General features: G+C 39.8%; 1 protein-coding gene across 2 annotated transcripts in view; it reads left to right on the top strand.

Moving 5' to 3' along the window:
* The window catches only part of STX6 (syntaxin 6), a 77,617-nt gene that overhangs the window by 7,106 nt on the left and 48,132 nt on the right, over nucleotides 1-22,379 (top strand). For both annotated transcript variants that reach the window (XM_063105029.1, XM_063105028.1), the window contains exons 2-3: nucleotides 11,802-11,971; nucleotides 15,018-15,112. In XM_063105029.1, coding sequence (XP_062961099.1) covers nucleotides 11,802-11,971; nucleotides 15,018-15,112 — 265 coding nt within the window. The remainder of the gene's footprint in view (nucleotides 1-11,801; nucleotides 11,972-15,017; nucleotides 15,113-22,379) is intronic.

Raw genomic sequence — 22,379 nt, 5'->3', positions numbered from 1 at the left:
TTGTATTCTAATGAGCTGGAGTCCATGTTCCCTTCCCTTGAACCTGGGCAGACCTTTGTAACTAACTGCCTTGATGGACAGAATGAGGCAGAAGTGACACTGCTTGACTCCTAGAGCTCAAATCATAAAAGACAACCAATACAGCTTGCACATGCATCTTTCTGTCTTGGGACACAAGCCTAGAGTGCTCTGAGCTAACGTGTAAAAAGTCCAGCCTCACTGAAGCCACTCTAGAGGTCATGTGGAGAGACTGCGTGGAGATAGGGAGATACTACTGAGGAACCCCTGCTTTTACTGGTCCAGCCCATTTAGTCTTTTAGCTGAGGTTTCAGACATTGTGGAGCAAGGACTAGTCATCTGTGCTGTGTCCAATTCCTGACCCACTGAATCTGTGAACATAATAAATGGTTGTTTTGCAACACTAAGTTTTGGAGTAGTTGTTACACAACCACAGTATCTAGAATAGATTCAGAGTATATCAGCATGGTCAAAGAAGAAAGGAAAAATCAAAAGGATGATTGAGGTTGCAGCTATAATTATCACATAATGTCTTGGCACAACTGAGTGACCAACGCTGGGAAGCAAAGCTCCATAATGGCTGAGATACTCATTTCTCTCAATTTATTTGGCAAACTTGGTTAGATCCCAGTAAGAAAACTGATTTTTTTATGGACATCTGGATATATTACCAGTTGCCTTAGAGATTGTTTAGGATGGTGAGCCCTTCACCATAGTAGAACAGATTGGAAAGTTGTATGGAAGAGGCTCTACTATCAATTACAAGGGATCAGTATTGGGCTAGCTTAAAAAACAAATGCGGTTAGTCTTGTCAGCATCAACTTTTTATTTATAAGGAATGAAAGAATCTAGTTTTGAAAGCTTGGATGACTTCCCCCGCCCCCCCCCCCCCCAAAAGATACATTCTTCAAATATGTGGACCGTGTGTTCATTTTTGACAGTCGCTTATTGGGAAAGAAGCTGTACATTACAAATGGTCCTGTGGGCATTGTGGTGGATTGCAGTGAAGCGTCTTCATTTTGGTGTTCAATCCATGAGCACATGACAGGTCCCAGGATTTTGATTGGCTGTTTGGTGGACAGCAAGGGAAAAAAGCATCCCTAGTATTACCAACACTGTGGCTCTTGTTGCCCATGAGATGGTGCCTGTATAAGACAAGACTGACTTTGAAAGTATATACAACAAATAGCAGAAAATCTGCTTGACTCATGGAGATAGCCATCTCTCTCCTTCAAGGACTTGAAAAAGGCTTCTCTGGGTTAGGAGCTAAAACTATAATTCCTAGGAAAGTAATTAGCAAGTTTTCAGTGAGATGGTGCCAGACGCGATTGCCAAAGCTGTCAGTGAGCAGATTATTATTTACCAAGAAGTTCGCTAAGCTGAACTCTGAAAATTCAAGGTATACCTGCTCCCTCATGGAAAGTTCTGGCTGTCAGTCTTTAATCATTCCCCTCACCTAGTTGGAAGAAAAACCTAAAAATAGCTAACCCAGACTCTGTAGGATAAAGAGTCAATATCTTATGGTTTTAACCTTTCAGGAGACCACAGACAAAAATGGAAGGCTGTTGCTTAAAGAGTTGGCAGCTGCCGCTGCTCACTCAGAGTGAAGCGCTCCTCGCAGATGAAGTGCTCACATGGGCTGGCTGTGTTCAAACAATGCTGGTTGTGCGTTTATGGGAAGTGTCTAACTAGCCAGTTGATACGGAAATGACTCCCTTGCTTCCCTGAGAAAGAAGTGAAGAAAAGTAGATGGGCACTTGTTTCAAACCCTCACAGATCTCACAGATGTCATCATTATATACTACTCTGTTTTACGAACGGGTTTACTTGGAATGCCAAGTGATCCTCAATATTTAGTTCCAGATGTTTACAAGTGTTCTGAATTGAGAGGATTGTCTCACTGGTTGGTCTTGCACATTATTAGGTGTGTCTTGTGGCTCTTGAAACTATGCAGAGTCCAGGTTCTTTAAGAAATTCTGGTTACCATTAATATTTGGCTTAAAAATAGGACTTGTTTGTGACCAACATTGTTTTCCACTCTCCGTTCATGCCTTCTTTTTCAAGCTCATGCTCAGCTGAAATGATATTGGAAGAACAGTTGGGAGTGTTTTATACTTTGAGAGACCCCTTTGACTGCTATTAAGATAGGTAGGATTGGGCCGGCCTGTGGCTCACTCGGGAGAGTGTGGTGCTGATAACACCAAGGCCCCGGGTTCGGATCCCATATAGGGATGGCCGGTTCGCTCACTGGCTGAGCGTGGTGCTGACAACACCAAGTCAAGGGTTAAGATCCCCTTACCGGTCATCTTTTTAAAAAAAAAAAAAAAAGATAGGTAGGATTCCTTGATACACTGCAGGTTCTGGCTTTTCTTTCAAGATCTGAGCCATTGCTGGCAGTTCCCACCTTTGTGATCCCTTAAAACATCTGTCTTAGAAATGTAAAATAATGACTACTTTTTCTTGTCTGCGCTACTAAATGAAAACTAAAAATGAATTCTTTCTTTAAAACAAGCTTTAGAGTGGAACAAGCCAAGTCAGTATTTAGGCCAGTGGGGTGTTGAATGTTAATCTTATGATTGCTTTGTAGCATTTTTCTTTCTTCCTTTTTTATTTCTATATTTATCATGACACAATGTTATGATTTTGTGTGGCCCTTTACCAATTTCTCAGTAACCCCCTTCTCCTCCCACTTGCCCATCTCTGATGGCCTCAGTTCTGTTCTCTCCTTTTGAAAGTTCAACGAATTATTGTGATTGTTGTGTCTTTCTTTTTTTGTTTGCTTGTTTACTTTTTTCCTTCCCCACTCATGAGTGAGGTATGTGGTATTTCTCTTTCTGTGCTTGGCTTATTTCACTGAACATAATTTTCTCCAAGTTCATCCGTGTTGCTGCAAATGGCAGAATTTCATTCCTTTTTATGGCTGAATAGTATTCCATTGTGTATATATATCACATTTTCTTTATCCAGTCATCCGTTGATGGAATTTAAGTTGGTTCCAACTCTTAGCTATTGTTATAAAGCTTCAGTAAATGTGGGAGTGCAGGTATCCCTTTGACATACTGATTTCCATTCCTTTGTGATATACCCGTCAATGGGATTGCTGAATCGTGTGGCAGTTCTGTTTGTAGTTGTTTGAGAAACCTCCGTACTATTTTCCATAACTGCTGCACTAATTTATGGTCCCACCAACAGCAAAGGAGGGTTCCCCTTTTCTGCATCTGGTAATGGCCGGTCTAACTGGGTTGAGATGGTATCTCAGTGTGGTTTTGATTTGCATTTCCCTGTTGTTTAAGTGATGTTGAGCATTTTTTCATGTGTCTGTTGGCCATTTGTATGTCTTCCTTTGAGAAATGCCTATTCAGCTCCTTTGTCCATTTTTTAATTGGGTTACTTGCTTTTTTACTGTTAAGTTGTTTGAGTTCCTTGTGTATTCTGGATATTAATCCCTTGTCAGATGCATAGTTTGTGAATATTTTCTCCCACTCTGTTGGTTGTCTTTTTTGCTCTGTTAAACTGTTTCTTTTGCTGTGCAGAAGCTTTTTAGTGATGTAATCCCATGTGTTTGTTTTTCTTTTGTTACCTGTGCTTTTGGGGTCTTATTCATAAAGTCTTTGCTCAGTCCTACTTTCTGAAGTGTTTCCCCTATGTTTTCTTTTAGTAGTTTTATAGTTTCAGGCCTTATATATAAGTTTTAACACATTTTGAGTCGATTTTGGTATATGGCGAGAGGTACAGCTCCTGAGGAAGAAATGAAAGAAATGGGAGGAATTAGAAAAATGCTGCCTGCTTTGTAGCATTTTTCTAATTCCTGCCATTTCTTTCATTTCTTCCTTAGGACATGCTTTAGTTCCTGCGTGCTTAAGGTCTTCCTGATTTCACACTCAGTGCTGCTAGAGCCCACCCGTGCATGCTCCTTCACCCCAATCTGAGTATCAATGCCTTAGGACATTCCCTTCTGAAAGTGTGGTCTGTGGATCCCAATCCCCGAGATCCTTTTCACAGAAGGATCCATCAGCTTAAAACTCTTTTTATAATAATATTCAGATGTTACTTGCCTTTTTCACTTTGTTGATATTTGCTCTGATGGTGCAAATGCTGTGGTTGGTAAAACTCCTGGTATCTTAGCATAAATCAGGGCATTGGCATCATACTGGACTTGTAGTTGTATTCCTCACACCCTGTACTCACAGTAAAAAAGAAAAAACAGAGTCATGTTCCCTTAAGAATAACCTCCAGGAAACAGTAAAAAAATTTAATTTTAGAAGGTCTTGATCCTCGAGTACACCATTCTTTTTTATTTATTTATTTATTTATTTTTTGCGGCTGGCGGGTACAGGGATCTGAACCCTTCACCTTGCTGTGTTTCCAACACCATGCTCTAACCAACTGAGCTGACCAACCAGCCCTCTTCATTTTTTTAAAGTTATAATTTACCTACAGTAAAATTTACCCTTTTTAGTGTATACTTCTGCAGCGTTTAGCAAATACAGTTGTGTATTTACCAAATATAATTGTGTAATTACCACCTCCACAAATAAGATATAGGACAGACCCATCACCACTAGAAGTTTCCTGTGTCCCTTTTTGTCTGTCCCCCCATGCCCAGTACCTGGCAACCACTGGTCTGTTTTCTGTCTCTATATGCCTTTACAGAATGTTATATCAATGTAATCATACAGAGGTGGCCTTCTGAGTCTAGTTTCTTTCACTTAGTTTAATGGATTTGAGATTTGTCAGTGTTGTTGCGTATATCAGTAGTTTGTTCCTTTTTGTTGCTGAGTAGTTTTCCATTGTGCAGATGTACCACAGTTTGTCCATTCATTAGTTGAAGAACATTTGGGTTTTTTTCCGTTTTTGGCTATTATGAATAAAGCTACTATAAAAATTTGCAAGTTGTGTGAACATAAGTTTTCATGTCACTTAGGATTGGGATTGTAAGTGTATGTTTAATTTTAAGAAACAATCAGTTTTCCAAAGAGACTGTACCAGGGCCGAGCCCGTGGCGCACTCGGGAGAGTGCGGCGCTGGGAGCGCGGCGACGCTCCCGCTGCGGGTTCGGATCCTATATAGGAATGGCCGGTGCACTCACTCACTGGCTGAGTGCCGGTCACGAAAAAAGACAAAAAAAAAAAAAAAAGAAAGAAATTTGTTAAAAAAAAAAAAAAAAAGAGACTGTACCATTTTGCATTTCGACTAGTAATGCAGGAGAATTCCGGTTACCTTTCCAGCACTTGGCATTGTCAGTTTTGTTTTTGCTTTCATTTTTTAAGCAGTTCTAAATATGTAGTGGCATCCCATTGAGGATCTAATTTTCCCTAATGACTAATGATATTGGGCTTCTTTTTGTGTGCTTATTTGTCATACCTGTGTCTTTGGTGAAGTCACTTCAGATCTTTTGCCCAGTTTTTAATTGGGTTTGTTTTCCTATTATTGAAGATTTGAGAGTTTTTAAAATATATTTTGGATATAGGTCATTAATAAAATATGTAATTTGTAAATATTTTATCCCATAGTACACATTTTAATATTCTGTGTGACAAAACAGGAATGTATATAAAGCATTTTTGTATGTTGTGAAATAAGATGGTTGTCTCTAGGAAAAGCACTTCTGTGACTGTGTTGTGAACTGAAATAGCTGCTTTTCTTCCCAAGAGAATCTCATTTTTACTTGAAAAAATAACTAAGAAACTGGTTACTCAGATGTGCATGTTTTCACAAATCTCAAAACTATCTAAAAAGATTATTGAGATATTTTCTGAAAAGTGAATGAGGTGACCCTGTCACTTCATGAAAAACAACTGAGTATTTCTGCCAGTAATAAAATTAGTGCCTTTTAAAAAAAAATAGAATTTTGGAAGGCTTACATCAGCTACTGTGATCTTACAGATTCCCAGTATGTATGTGTTGGGAAAATAGAACAATTTAATCGGGCCCTCTCACCTCAGGGCTGGTTGGCAGTGGTTCAGTAAACAAATAGTGTGTGTGTGTGGGGGGGTGGAGTTGGTGCATATGCACAGTGCCACCATCTTGGCTGGCGTCTGCCTCAGGTGTCCGCTGCACACGGCCATGCTTTGCAGCCTGTGGCTTCCAAGGACCTGTTTGCTGGTTACCTAGCTAGTAGACCTGCCTGTAAGGGGTCTGGTGACCCAGCCTGGCATGTGAAGGGTCTGTGACGCAGTCTGGAACAGGCTTGAGGGGTCTCTGAGCTCCAGACCCAGCCCTACTCGACAATTGGCCCAGTCAGTGCAGGGTTACAGGCAGGTAAAAGAGCTCCACAATTGACAACGTTGGCAGGATTCCGACATTAGCCATAGCACTACAACTGGTGTAGTCATGTAGCTTTACAATTGGTGTAGTCTGCGACAGGATTCTGAGCAAGTACAGGAGCCGAAAGCCCTTGGAAGAAGGAGGAAATGTGGCTACTTTTGAATATGCTCTGCCCTACGGCCGCTTTCCTGTTGACTGGGATCTGGTTGCTGCACACTGTACTGCAAGGCAGCATAGACCAGGCATTACAACGCAAAACCCCTTGGAAAGGGGAGGAAATGTGGCTGTTCTTGAGCATGTGGTGCCCAGTGGCCACTTTTCTGCTGGCTGGAGCCTGGCTACTGCTAACTATGCTGCAAACTGATCAAGATTTGCAGCAGAAAGCAGAGTTGTTGGAAGCAAGGATGATTATCTTGGAGGATGACATGCAGTGACTGGCCCCTCCTGTCCCTCACACTAGGGAAGACCAGCCCAGTGGTGAGTTGGGGAAAACTGTGTGTCTCCAGGCACGACCTGCTGTGCAACAGAAATTGAGGCAGTAAGGCAGCAAAAACAGGGAGAGCCCCTGGCTGCTACAACTATGGGACCTAGGGTTAGATGGTGTAACAGCTTTAGAGACGATGTAGTAAACACATGTTGCATTTGTCTGAAGGCAAAAGGCTTGGAGGGTGCCACTTAAACCCGATGGTCAGCTGGGTTCCGTATAAACCCGAGAAAAGAGTACCACATGCAGATGGGCAGATGACCCGAGGACAGGTGCCCCTGCAGAATTTCAAGTATGTTTTCACCTGGTGAAAAGGTGGAAAAATTAGTCTCTGTTACTATGCGCCTGTCTTGGTGGCAGCAGTTACAGGAGAGCCGCAGTTATGCACCGGGCAGGGCAGCCACTCCTTGATGGACTGGGCGAATGCAGCTGTTTGAGTTGTGGGCGAATGCTGCAAAACTGCCTGAGACTGAGTGAGTAGCCGGTGTAAGCTGAGCTGATTGAAGTAATTCAAAAGTCAGAATGTAAAAGGGAAGTAGGGCATAAAGACTTGGAAAATTTGCAGCATGGCCATGAGGTAGAAAAGTAGAGAGCAGGAGAAAAATGCAAGGGTGAAGCAGATAAACTGGTTGCTAAAGACATTATCTTGGCGGTGAGGCAGCCAGATGCTAAAAACCAGGACAATGGGGAAAAAGCCCTAAAGGCATTTGAGAAGTCTGGAAGGGTGCCCCAACCATCACAGGCCCTGAGGCCTAGCAGATCTTAGTTGTCCCAGAGGACAGACCTGGGGCACTGCTGCCCCTGGCAAACTGCTCCTTGCATCCCAGCCACTCTGGCTGGAGCAGTCTTGCCTCAGCACCTCCAAATAGCAAAAGCCGAAAACCTTGGTGGTGGTCATATTGTGTTAAGTTTTCAGGCCAGCAGTATGTGAAAGCAGTGGAGGTGTGGCAGCCTCCACCTAGATTTCGGAAGATGTATGAAAAAGTTGGAGGACTCAGTTGGAGACCTGCTGCAGGGGTGGAGCCACTGCAGAGGTCATCTGTGGAATAATGTGGAACAGAAAAGTGGGGTCAGAGCCCCCACAGAGAACCCTCACTGAGGAGAAATGTCTAGTGGAGCCAGGATAGTGGGACTGCCTAGGAACCCAGAACCATGGGGCTGCTGGCAGTGTGCAGCACCAGCCTGGAAAAGCCACAGGCACCAGGCAGCTCAATGGTCTGCACTTGGCAGAGCTGTAGGAGCATGGTTGCCCAATGCTTTAGGGGTCTGGGTGCCCCAGTGTGCTTAACGTTTGCCCTGTTTGGCTTCTGGATTTGTTTGGGGCCTGTTTTTCCTTTCTATTTCTCCCTTCTGGAATGGGAATGTGTACCCATTGTCTGTCCCACTGTATCTTGGAAGTAGATCAACTAGTTTTTGACTCTTTACAGGTTCACAGATGAAAGGAGTTTTGCCTTTAGTCTCAGATGAGACTTTGGACTTTTGAGTTGGTGCTGCAACAAGCTAAAGACTTTTGGGACTGGGATGGAATGTGTAATATGTAAATGTAAGGGTCATTTATCCTAAGCGAACAGACATCGCGGAAGTTTCTGAATGCATAGATCTTATGGCAAGAGACCCTGAATGGGGTGGACTGTTGGGAAAATAGAACAATTTAATCAGGCCCTCTCACCTCAGGGCTGGTTGGCAGTGGTTCAGTAAACAAATAGTGTGTGTGTGTGTGTGTGTGTGTGTGTGTGTGTGTGGGTGGAGTTGCTGTGCATGCACAGTGCCGCCACCTTGGCTGGCGTCTGCCTCGGGTGTCTGCCATTCACAGCCATGCTTTCCAACCTAGGCTTCCAAGGACCTGTTTGCCGGTTACCTAGCTCATAGATCTGCCTGTAAGGGGTCTGGTGACCCAGCCTGGCATGTGAAGGGTCTCTGACCCAGTCTGGAAGGGGCTTGAGGGGTCTGTGAGCTTCAGACCCAGCCCTACTTGACAATTAGCCCAGTCGGTGCAGGATTACAGGCAGGTAAAAGAGCGCCACAATTGGCGACGTTGGCAGGATTCTGACATTAGCCATAGCACTACAACTGGCGTAGTCGTGTAGCTTTATATTAAGTTTTTCTGATGAGATTGGTAATGATAATAACAAATATGATTTTGAGTTTTGTGTAATGAAATATTTGCATTTGGAAGATCTGTAATACTCAGTAAACTAATACTTTCCAAATGACCAGTACCTTTTATAAAATCATTCATGGGTAAAAGATCCATTCAAAGTACAAGGTAGACCAATGGATTTTAATGTATGAGAATTCAAAAAGTTCTTTAATACAGTTTCAGATTCCACATTGCCACTAACCTTTAAGAAACTGTCACTTGTCAAGTTTTGGTATACTATCAAAAAAGAATATTCATAATTATCTGAAAAGACAAAGTACTTCTTCCCTTTTCAACCATATTTCTGAATGAAGCTGGATTCTCATCATATACTTCAACCAAAATGTATGTCTATAGACTGAATGTAGACACAGATATGAGAATCCAGCTGTCTTCTGTTAAGCCAGGTATTAAAGAGATTTGCAAAAATGTAAAACAGTACCACTCTTCTCACCAAATTTTTTTTTTCTTTTTTAAGGTCAAATGTAATTTATTATTTATTACAAACAAATGAACAAAACACTTTCCCATTAGACTTGACCTTTTGCCCAATTTGCATTTTTCTTAGCATTTATCACTGTCTAGCATGTTGTATATTTATTTGTTAATTTGTTAATCTCTTCTATACTGACACAAGAGCAGTAGATGAGATAGATGATTTCTGTTTTGTTTACTATTGTATCACCTAGGATAGTGACTAGTATATATCAAGGTACTCAATAAATATTTGTTGAATAAATAGATGAATGAATGAATAGGAGAAGAAACCCAGAGCACACTTTTCTTAATTTCAATTCTTGTTCCACAGTTCATTTCAGTATATCACATTACCTCTCTACAAAGCCAGTTTGCCATTTTATGCTTTTACATGAAATGTTGTAAAACAGAATCAAATATTGAATCTTGGATAAATGATTTCTAGTTCTGTTCTTCACCTTATAAGGAAGAATATAGATTCCTTTCATTTTAGAAATTATTTTTTATAAAAACATTATTAACATGTAAGGTTTTTAAAAAATCAATTGGTACATATTTTTTAGATGTCTATTTGAATATCTAATACAGTAAATAGCAATAGAGATAGCCCACGTTAGTCTAAGTTCTTTGGGATCTTCAATAACTTTGAAGAGTACAAAGGAGTCCTGAGACCAAAAAAGTTTATGGATTGCTACTTAGAATTTAATTCCAGCATCATAATTGTGTACTGGTGGTGGAGAGCATGGCATGCCCTAGCCCAAGACTTCTTGGTTTGAGGCTTCTAGTTCTCAAAAAGGAATTTGTATTTACTTTACAGAATTGATAAGTGTTACATTCTTTAAAATGAGGTGGCTTTATAGATACCTCTTTAACTCTGTCTTCCATTATCACAGATGATACTCAATACTTACAAATAAACCAAGTACCTCACGTACAAGAAGATGTGTACCTCTTACTCCACCCGATCAACCAGAAACCAAAAAGACCATAAAGAGTAAAGATTGTGGATTTACATCTCATTTACTTAATTCTTCCTTGTTATCTTAAGTAGTTTCTCATTAGCATTGAATGTCTAAAGGCCGACATGAGAGGAGCAATGAGAGGACTTGCCTAACCATAAGCCAGATGTGAATAGACCTTCGTAGATTTCTTGTTGGCCATATAGCTCACTGATTTATTTGTTCTGGGCCCAGTAGCTATGCTGTCTAACATTGAACCATTTAGTTCTCACCAGTGTTCCCGTAAACCTAAATATTTATTGTAAATTACTTTTCTTCATTTTTGTTAGTGCTTTCTGTTTACTCTTCTGGTGCTTGAAATGTCAGAGTGGACAGGATGCATGCAATTTGTCTTAAAGCCATAGACAACAAACACACTACCCTGACCAGCTAGAATACATTTTTGTGCTGCCTGTTCCAGAAGAATTAAGAAATCATAGAAGGATCAAGGCAGTTCTCTTAGTTTGGGAGCAGTGGGGTTATTATATTTGTACATGAGAGACCATATGATTATAAAACAACTACATTTTGGCTTTTATATGCAGTAGTGTTAGATTATAACATTTAAATGGTAGATATTGGCCCAGTGGTGGGGGAAAAGGTTCTTTAAACCTTGTGACTATATCTAATCTAAAAGCATGCTAGATCATAGCACTTAATGGCCTAGCCTCATTTTCTAAACAAAGAAAACATTAATCTGTTATACAGCATTGCGTAATCCAGGAAAGTAGATATATTTAAAGCTAATAATGTTTGGAAATCTTCTAATGAGATTTTGTGTTTTAAAATGTCTCAGATTAGGGAGCTGCCGGTTAGCTCAGTTGATTAGAGCACAGCCTTGTAACGCCAAGGTCAAGGGTTCAGTTCCCCATACCTGCCAGCCACCCAAAATAAATAAATAAATATTTAATAATAATAATAATAATAATAAAATAAAATGTCTCAGATTAAAATACTTAACCTATAAAACAATAGCTGTATAAGAGTAACTCCCTCCACACTTCCCACTCCTCCATCCCCCAGAAGGAAAGGCTGTATTAGTACTTTTTCATGTGAATGTAAATTACTGTCATGCTAAATGGAAACATGGGAATGTTAATGGCCCTTTAGTTAATTTTTAGTATTTATTCTTTATACTACTTTCAGTATGTTCAGAGAAAAAATTGTCCTTCTCAAACTTGATATTATGGCTGCTTAAATAATGGCTATTCTACTCTGAGCATCAGCTGAGAACATAATACTCAGACTGTGTATTTAAAGTTTTGAACTTGATATTTGTCCATGAAGAGCCTCCTTCTATGGGGATGGTGGTTACTGAGAATAGTATATGATTGTACATGTTAACTGAAGTCCTGCAGTAACTTGTTCATGGGATATTATCTGTGATTTCTCTCCTTTTCCTTCACCTTGATTACAGGGAGGTACAGAAAGCAGTCAACACTGCCCAGGGGTTGTTTCAGAGGTGGACAGAGCTCCTCCAGGACCCCTCCACAGCAACAAGGGAAGAAATCGACTGGACCACCAATGAGCTGAGAAACAACCTCCGGAGCATAGAGTGGGATCTAGAGGACCTTGATGAAACTATCAATATCCTTTTCTGTGATGTTTGTGCCATTTTGGATAAATAGACAAATGGACAAATTTTTATCCAGATGTCTTAAGTACGTAGATGAGACATTTCCTTTTTAATCATTTGATTCTGCCGTAGTTAATACCCTGACACATTTAAAATAATTGCCTGGTAAGCTAAGGTAGAATAGCCAAATTCTTCTACAGTGCATGACAAATCCTGCAATGTAGAGGTAGCATAGTGCAGTGGTTATGACTTTGGTCCCTGGAGTCAGACTCCTGGAGTTCAAGTCCTGGCTCCAACAGTGTGAAGGAAAAAAAACCCTGGTTTTTCTCTCTACTCTCAAACCCAACTGAATACAATATTTCTGACACCACATGGGTGGTGGTTTTTCCCCACACACCAAATAATTGTCCAGCAGACACCAGCTGGATGTCCTACGATGAAATTCAGTTCTGACACTATCTACCTGGAGAGTGTCTGATCTAGCAGGTTAAAGGCTTGGTTCCACAAGACTGCTCCCACTTCAGATGCCAATCACAAGCCTAGATCGTGACCTGTGCTTATGACCAAGTGGCTATAAATCGGGGTTTCCAGAACTTCCTCCTCGGGTTTGATTAATTTGCTAGAGCAGCTCACAGAACTCAGGGAAACACTTTACTTAATGTTTGCCCATTTATTATAAAGGATATTACAAAGGATACAGATGAACACCAGATGGAAGAGATGCATAGAGTGAGGTTTGGGAGAAGAGGTGAGGAGCTTCTGTGTCCTCTCCAGGTGCACCACCCTCCAGGCACATCCATGGTTCATCTGCCTGGAAGATCCCTGAACCTTGTCCTTTTGGGTGTTTATGGAGGCTTTATAACATAGGTGCTGTAGGCTGGATGCCTCCCCCTCCCCCCCACCTCACTGAAGCTTAATCCCCACTGTAACTGTTGAGGGTGGGAAATCTTATTACAGTAATTGAAAGGCAGAGCCTTGAAGGGGTGATTAGATTGTAGGACCATGCTCTAGTGAATGGATTAAAAATGGTCAGGGGCATGGTTCTGAGGGTTTTAAAAGCAGAGCACATGAGAGGTTAGTCTCTGCTCTCTGCTCCGCCATTTTCGCAATGTAATACACTGCCATCACTGTAGTCACCACCAAAAAAAACCACCAGATGTGTTCCCTGGACTTTGGACTTCCTAGCCTCTGAAACTGTAAGCAATATGTTTTGTTTTCTTATAAATCACCCATTTCCATTCATTTTGTTATAAGCAACAGAAATGGACTAATACAATAGGCATGCTTGGCCTTGGCCATTGGTGATTGATCAACTCAACCTTCAGCCCCTTTCACCTGAAAGTTCCAACCCTCTAATCATGTGGTTGGTTCCCTCGGCAACCAGTCCCCATCCAGAGACTTTCCAGGAGCCCCCAGCCATCAGTCATCTTATAAATATACAAAATGCATAAGCATACACTTAAGAGATTCCAAGGGTTTTAGGAGCTGTGTGCCAAGAACCAGGGGCAAAGACCGAATATATATTTATTATGTTACAGTATCACAACCAGTTACTAGCTATGTGGCTTTGGGCACATCTCTTTAACCTCTCTATGCTTCAGTATCCTCTTCAGAAGAGAGTTAGGATAATAAAAATACCTAGCTCATAGGATTGTCATGAGGATTACATATGTAAAGAGCTTAGAATGGTTCCTGGCACACAGCGTCTATAAAAGTGTTAGCAGTCATTATTACATAGAGGTATATACAAACCAATGTTATATTTTGGTAATTAGAGATCCAAAGAAAATCTTTTTGTAGACTATCTTCTTCCTGTTTAAGAAGTGATGTTACAATGCCACTGTCTATTGGAGAGGCCTTGTGTACCATAGAGCTGCATTTAGTAAAAACAGATCTGTTATGCTAATTCATGCTATTGATGTTAAATAAGTCCGCTGATCTGACTGATGAAACAGAGAACTGTAAAAACTGATTTATATGGCCTGTTTTTGAATTGGAAATCCCATTTAGTCAAAACTTTAGATAGATGATGTGCCAGTTGCATGTCCTGAGTTGTTTTGTTTTTTTCCCTAGATGAGGTAAAACATCAAGGAAACCAGTTTTTGTCAGGATCACTCCATACTGAGCATAGGTTCGTATGTAGTTGACATGTGTTGCACATAATTTCTCTTATTCATAATGACCCCAGGTACCTTTTAAATTATTAAAAGGCAAGTATGTTCCCTAAAATTAGTGGAATAAAATATATGAGGGGGCAGAATCAAAAGCACAGTTACAGGGAGATACTTCTTCTCTTCAGACAGGAGGGAAGGAAGAAAGATTGGGGGAGATAAAGAAATTGTGAGATAAAGAGGACAAAAGTTTTAATAGATATTCATTATTTATTCAACAAACATTTATTGAGTATACTATGTGCCAGGCATTTTGTTGCTGAGAATAGATTAATAAGCAAAGCAGTACCACAGCTCGTGGAACTTGGGTGGTGGCGAGGGTGTGGGAAGATATTAGGTAATAACACAAATATGTACTTGTAGACTATGCAAGAGAAGTACAGAGAGCTATGCAAGTGTCTGACATGGGATGGTAGGACTATACTGGGGACAAGGGGGTCAGGGGCAACTTCTCTGAAGAAGGCTTGCTCTCTCTAGATTAAAAAGTAGGGTTAGTATGTTGGCATAAGGGGAGATGGCTTAGAATGGCAGTTGGAAAGGATTTGCAAAGGCTGTTGTGGGAGAAGTGATCATGAGTCAAAAAAGGGTAGATACAAGTGTTGGCAAGCATAAAGTGAGCCCAGCCCTGCCGTGGCCACACAGCCATTGGTTTGTAGTGAACCAGATCAGCAGGGGCTGTGTTTGTTAACTTGGCAGGTTATCTCTGTTTTGAGTCAGAGGAATCCTCATATAGCTGTGGGCAGAGAAAGTTTGAGAATTATCAAGTTGACTATGTTTTCAGAAAGTTTGGGTCAGATTTTATTGCTTGCACGTGAGAGATTCTGTAGTTTAACAGGATGTTGTTAGGCCTTTGATGAAATTGATTGACCTTGACTTTTTGACCCACGCATAGTTGAAGCAAACCCTAGAAAATTTAACCTCGATGCGACTGAATTGAGTATAAGAAAAGCCTTCATTACAAGTACTCGGCAAGTTGTCAGGGTAAGTAATATGATCTTATTTTACCTGTGTAAGAAATAGCCAAACTTCTTGGAACTTTTTCCCTTGATTGTAAACTAATAGGTCAACTCTGAAACCACTTTTTAGTATGAATTAAATACCAGTTTCCCACATATAATTTCTCTGATTTAGAAAAAAGAAATCTGTTTTTAGTATTGTCAGGATTATTTCTTAGAGCAAAAATGAGACAGTAAATTGCTGGCTGTGGGAAGGTTACTTTAATAGTATCATCCTATTTGTCCATACCTCTTGTTTCTCCAAACCAGTTGTGTTTTTTCCTTATTATTTCTTAGTATACTCCATTTCTGAACAAAAGGAAGAATTGCTGTTGTGAAACCATTTGTTTTCTTGATTGACTGGTAGTCACTTTGCATTGTTGAAGAGCAACTCTTACTGGGTTTGGATGGTGGCCTCTTCCACCGTCTGAATTGCTTCCGGAACTCTTGCCACCCATGTTACTGACATTTTCAAATACAACTGCTTGACAGCCTTTCGGGAGTTATCCAGAGCAAGCAAGCATCTATCAGAGTGTAAGAAAATGATCCAAGTGAACAAATCTTCAGCCCCAAATCATTTAGAATAATACCCATTATTAAAGAATCTAAGAGAAAATATCATTTAAGTAAAATCTTGTGTCATTAAGATGTTTTGTATTTTGAAACTATATGGTAAAGCCATTTGATTAGCATAACTAGATGTAAGAGAACCAGCTGTCTTTAACATATGTACTAGAAAGCAGCTTCCTTGAATAAAGAGACTTGGGATCATACCAGTGCTAACATATGGCTTTTTTAGAGTCATCTTAGGCAGGAACCTTGGTATGTGTTTGCCAAAGACTTTATATCATGTGATTTCCTTTTGAAATTACTTCAAATGGTAGATTATCACTGAACTGTATATATTCTTGTTTCTTGTTTTATTCATTAGTTGCCTTTCTAGATACATATCCTTATTGTTTATAAATAAACCAACATTTTAATGGGGCAGAAACCTTTCTGGATATCAGGTGCCCCATCTATACAGCAAGAGTTTTGATTAGACAGTCTTTATTTCTTCCCAGTTCAAAATGCTATTCTGATAAAGAAGCCTTATCAGAAAATTTTATTAGGTGACATATTTTTCTGGTAAGATAAATAATTCCCCAATTATTTTTTTAATAAGTGTAGTGTATTAGTCTGTTTATGTTGCTTATAACAAAGTACACGGAACTGAGTGATTTATAAAGAAAATGAAATTTATTGCTTACAGTTTCTGAGGCTGGGAAGTCCAGAGTCCATCTGTTGGTGGCAACAGTGACCCAGGGGTCTCACATTGCAAGATGGTGGAAGCAGAGAGACAGACAGACTCTCCTCTTCTTTTAAGGCCCTCAGAACCACGCCCTTGACTACCATTTTTAATCCATTCACTACTGCAGGGTCTTATAATCCAATTGTCTCTTTAAGGCTCCACCTTTCAATTACCGTAATAGGATTTCCCACCCTCTTAACAGTCACAGTGGGGGCTAAGTTTCTAATATATAATATTTGGGGGACACAGTTCAAGCATCAGTGAGTTTTGGGGGGACATAGTTCAACCCACTACATGTAGTTTGCTTTTTTTTTTTTTTGGTAAGAAGTTTTCTGAAAGACTCACTTCTGTAGATCTTAATATTTAAATGGTGCCTTGCAGTGAAGCATATATTCTTGATCTTAGTAATTGTTCTTTCTGCAGGGTAGTACCTGTGAATTTTGCAAATTGAAATTCGGAGATCAATAAATTGAAAGTTTAATTAGTCGGTACAATTGGAAGTAGAGTCCAAAGTTCATCTTAGAAAGCAGTATTCTAAGTCAAATCAATACTTCAAAAGGTTGCTGTTCTTCTAGAGCTGAGATCTAAACCATACTCAGCTATGCAATCCAATGGAATATGTTAGGATTTTTAATCATTCTCATTTTAATTTATGACTTCTTTTTGAGAAGCTGTTAGTATTCACCAGTAGCAGGCTAACAGTACCTAACTAAGCTTTTGTTGATTTGATTTTAATAAATTCTAATGTAAAGTCCCATGGAAGAGAAGGATGTAGCAATGATGCTAACTTGGTTAAAAATAAAAACACAAAAAATACACCTTGTGTTGATTCAGTTTTACTGCATTCAGTTAAACAGTATTTATATACAGAGATCTCTGGGTTCTGGGTGGAGGAGATTGATAGAGAGGAACCAGGGAGTTAGCAGATTTGGGAAATGAGACAAGGCCAAGTTCATATTGGGAATTTATACATCACAAGTTTAGGTAACTCTTCTGTTACCATTATCGGTGGGTTTTGTTTAATGTTGCTCCAAAATTTTGATCTACTTTATTTTTGAAACAGTGTTTGTCAATTGTGCTTTCCTTTTCTTAGGGGAGTCAGTGATACCCTGTACTTTTTTTTTTTTTTTTTTTCCTGCTGCTGAAGAATTAAATCTTTCCTGTGTTTCTTCTCCATTAACATCCATTGTTTATGCTTTTTTTTTTTTAGTTAGTTTTTATTATTTTTAAGATTTATTAATATTATTATTTTTTACATTTTAAGATGTTGCGGAAAGTTGGGGGGGGAGTGGGAGAGGGGAAAGGGAAGGAAAATAGTGTGGGAGGGGGAGGAAAGACGGGGCATGGTTGAGGCCTGTGGCACTTCCCTCATTCTGGCAGGGGAGACCAGGGGGCTTCCAGCTGCTGCTTGGTTGTTGCTGGGCTGGATGCAGATGATGAGGGGTATGGCTGAGGCCATTGGATCCCCCATCACCCTGGCTTAGAAGCCTGGGGCACTTCCTCGGGTGGCTTGGTGGTCATCACTGGGCTGGTTAAGGATGTCAGGGGTCATGGCTAAGGCCCTTGGTCCCCACTGCCCTGGCTTGGGAGCCCAGGGCGTTTCCTGTTATGGCTCGGTGGTTGTCACTGGGCAGATTGCAGATGGAGGGGCGTGGCTGAGGCCTACAGCCTTCCCCCATCCCTGGCTTGGGAGCTCAGAGGGGCTTTGAGTCCTTCTAGGTTTTATAGGTGTTCTTGGTGGTATTAGAGCTTTACTAGTTAATATCAAACTTTGTCTCTGATTTGTTGGTATTTTGTTTTTTCTTTCATCTGTGTTGGATTATTCACTGTTCCCTACACTTAAACTCTGCACTGGAACTAATTTGTTGTCCTTTGCTTACTTCTAAAATGGGGGAACTTCCTGTGGGGACCAGCACTTGAGCCCTATGATTGAGCTAATTTGCTGCTTTGCTGCTGATTCCCTGGGGAATGCTTTTTGTGCAGCTCAGCATTTAATTGTTGACCTTGTATGTACTTCCCAGTTTTGTGAGGTCTGGTACACCTGGGTTGTGTGGAAACACTGATCTGGGCCTGAGTCTTTTCAGCAAACTGCTCCCCCTGCAGTTCTGTATTCCTGATCAGTCTCCATTGAGTGGGCCTGTGCTGACTAGGGGGCAGATCAGCTGTCCATGCTGTGCCCCAGTGTCCCCCCGGTGGGCACATCTCCCCCACTGCCCTCACTCCAAACACTTCCCATGGGACGGTCATGCACCGTTCTCTTGTAATGACTCATCAGCCTTTGAGTGGCTCCTTTTTTCAGTTGTATGTGATTCCTCCCTCCTTTGTGGGTCCATGGGAACCCTGTTAGTGGTCTTGCTGGCCTGGGGACCACCGAGGCCCTCTTCTCCCCTGCAGCCTCCAAACAAGTTCATTTGAAGGGCACAGCAGTGGCTTTTTCCAGTTCTTGCTCTGTGCGCTCATCAGGGCCAGCACTGAAGCGGCCGGGGCCCGAAATGGTGGGAGAGTCCTTTCTTTCTCTCATCACGGCTTCTCCTGCCTCCTGAACTCCATAGGTCTCTCTTCCTCTTCCCCTGACCTCTAGCAGCCCCAGCTGGGCTGTGGTTGCTCTTTAATAGTTGTAAATTGGTTGATTTGTGGGAGAGAGTGACTTTGGGGACTGTCTGTTCCATCATCTTGACCAGAAGCCTGGTTATGCCTTTAATAAGCTTCCCTTATTTAAAGAGTCGGGTTGTGTATGTTTTTGCAAGCAATTTTTAAGTTTATGCAGTTTTTATTCAGTTTTGATGGTGGTTTTACTGAAGAAAGCAAAATATTCTAGTTTTTGTGTAAACAGCCTTGATAATTTTGATGATTTTGATAATCATTTTTACATTTGTGGAGTCACCTATACATCAGAGATTTAGTGTGTGAAATTCTTGCATTTTGAAAATAAATTTCAGAAGTGACTTTGGTTTACTTTAGTAATGGAAGGTTTTGTAGTGAATGGCAGAAGAGTGAGGAGTCAGGAAACCTGAGTTCTGGACTAAGCTGTGACTTTAATACATTTTAAACATGGCAAGTCATTCAGCCTCTCTGGATCTCGGTTTTATCAATGAAATGATCCTCATGAACATTCTTGACTTTAACTTTCAAAGGGAATCAGAACTATACACTCACTTCCCCCCACCAAAAAAAACCAACAGAAAAAACCTAAATTTTGTTTACAGCCAATTATAAGTCAAGATAGAAGTGACTTTGGTTAATCAAAAAGGGTAAGGTATCCAGTGTGTGCACAGATGACATAGGGATGTAAGACCTATGAGTGGGAAGCACTGGGATTTATGATGTCACGTTCATTGCTTGGAAGAGTGTGAAATGGAAAAGGGAGCATAAATAACCAGGACATTTGTTGTTCTTTTGGCAGATGATGCATATTTTATTAGGACTAACTGCTTCTTGACTTCCGGTTCTAAACTTCATGTGTTAGAAGATGAGTATTATGTTTTTGGCATGATAGGTTGTTGCAAAATGTTTGAAACTGTTTAGCAACATAGCTTAAAATTCCAGATTCCTAATATGAAGGTGGTCTGTTGAATGGTCTCTGGTGACTTTTAACCTACACAGATAAAATGCTGTCTTAGAAGTGAAAGACATAGCTCTTTATCTGTGTGTGGTAACCACATATAGGATGCCCACCACATAACTATTCAAGAATTTACCCCCCACACACACACACTCACACACACTCACACTCACAGACACACACACACTCACACACACTCACACTCTCACACGCCTGTTTTTTATTAAACAGGAGACTTTAAAAACTGGAACTTTTGAATACATATTTCATTAAAGTAATGCATGCTCATTAAAGACAATTTTTTTTTTTTTTTTTTTTAAGATGAGCAGTAAGGGGATCTTAACCCTTGACTTGGTGTTGTCAGCACCATGCTCACCCATTGAGCTAACCGGCCATCCCTATGTGGGATCCGAACCTGTGGCCTTGCTGTCGTCAGCACCACACTCTCCCGAGTGAGCCACAGGTCAGGCCTAAGACTTAAAAAATTTTACAAGAGGAAAAAATATAGAGAAAGAAACCTAAATTCCAGATAATGGACAAACACCAAAATTTTGTTGTATTTTTCTTTTAGTCATTTTCCTCTCAATGCGTGGTGGTTTTGTTTTTACATAGTTGTGTTCATACTGTTATGCAATTATAGCATTTAAAAATTTTTTTTAAATTAAAAATAATCTGTACTTCCTATTTTTAAAATGAAAATAGTTGGTTAGAGTGCAACCTTGTAATGCCAAGGTCAAGGGTCTGGTTCCCCATAATCAGCCAGCCGCTGGAAAAAAAAAAAAGAAAGAAAAGAATTTTGATGTGTAAGAAAGGTGAAAACACCCCTCCATTCTGTAATTCCACTCCCTGGAAATAATCACCATCAACAGATTTGTATATTTTTTCCAGCCGTTTATGAACATTGAAATACGCAAACAATACAAATATTGTATACATAGTCCTATATCTGTAAGATACATCTAAAGCAGCACTGTCCAATAGAAATATAATGTTAGCCGCTTAGGTCATTTTTAATTTTGTAGTAGCCACATTAAAAAAGTAAAAAGAAATAAGTGAACTTAATATGTTTTAACCCAATTTATCCAAAAGTTATCACTTAAACATGTAATCACTATAAGAAATATTAATGAGGGATTAGAAATTTTTAAACTGTTTTTGTACTAAGACTTCTAAATCTGGCATGTCCGAGTATTTTACACTTAAGCGTATCTCAATTCAGATGTGACATTTTCATTGGAGGTACATGGTGTGTATTTGGAGTTTATAAAACTTATAGTTGAAAAGGTAGATTTGCATACCCAGTTTTTTCCAAACATACTTAAAAGATTTCCAGCAACTGAATTTAAATTTTGGTTAATTAAAATAAAATAAATTCAATTCCTCAGTTGCACTGACCCCATTTTAAGTGCTCAATAACTGCAATTGGCTAATGGCTACTATATTGGACAGGAGCAGATTTAGATTATCCTTTTTAATATTTGCATATTTTTTGTTCTTTTTGTTTTGTTTGTTTGGTTTTTAGCTGGCCAGTACAGGGATCGAACCCCAGACCTTGGTTGCATACTTTTATATGATGCTAATGTTTAGTGACTGTTTACTGTATTGTTGGCTGCTACAAATCATGGTTTGTGTGTTAATCTCTCTTAATACTCACAATAATACTATAAGATATTATTATCCCAAAATGTACAGAAGAAATAGACACTTAGAGAAATTGGGTATTTTACCCAATTTTGCACAGCTGTTAAAAAGCATAACTGAGTCTTGAATCCAGCGCTTGGACATGAAAGACCACACTCTTAACCTCTTCTCTAATCTGGCTCTGTTATGTCTTATTTAATCCTTGATCTACCAGTAGATATTTTAGTTGTCATTGATTTTTTGGCAATCACAAACCATACATCAGTGACCATCTTAGTGAGCATAACCTAGATATTTGTTTAAGTAGTAAAGAAGTCATTGAGAATATACATTTTAAATATTGGTTAATATTTTCAAAATATCCTACAAGAAGACCTTATCAATTATATTTCTTATAGCAGAGTATCAGATTCTATATTTCTTAACACCTTCACCGACACTAAGTAGTATCGATTTTTTCGTCTTTCCTGGTCTAATTAGGAAAAATATCTCTTAGCTGTACTTCTTTGTTTGTTAATGGGTTAGTGCATCTTTTCATGTTTGATCATTTGTAGGGTTTTTTGTGAATTGTCTGCTCACTGAACTCTGTTGATAATCATAATGTCTAGGACATAATACTACATTGTGTGGATTTACTGTGAATTTTGCTGTTCACTAATTTGGACATGCTGCTTATTTCTACTTATCATGTGATAAATAACACTGCACTGTGCATATTTGCATATCTGTTTTGTCATATGTTTTATATTATTTCCTTAA

Source organism: Cynocephalus volans, chromosome 8, assembly GCF_027409185.1.
Source record: "Cynocephalus volans isolate mCynVol1 chromosome 8, mCynVol1.pri, whole genome shotgun sequence".
NCBI lineage: Eukaryota > Metazoa > Chordata > Mammalia > Dermoptera > Cynocephalidae > Cynocephalus > Cynocephalus volans.
Note: the sequence above shows the minus strand (reverse complement) of the source record. Positions and strands in the feature narration are given on the sequence as shown.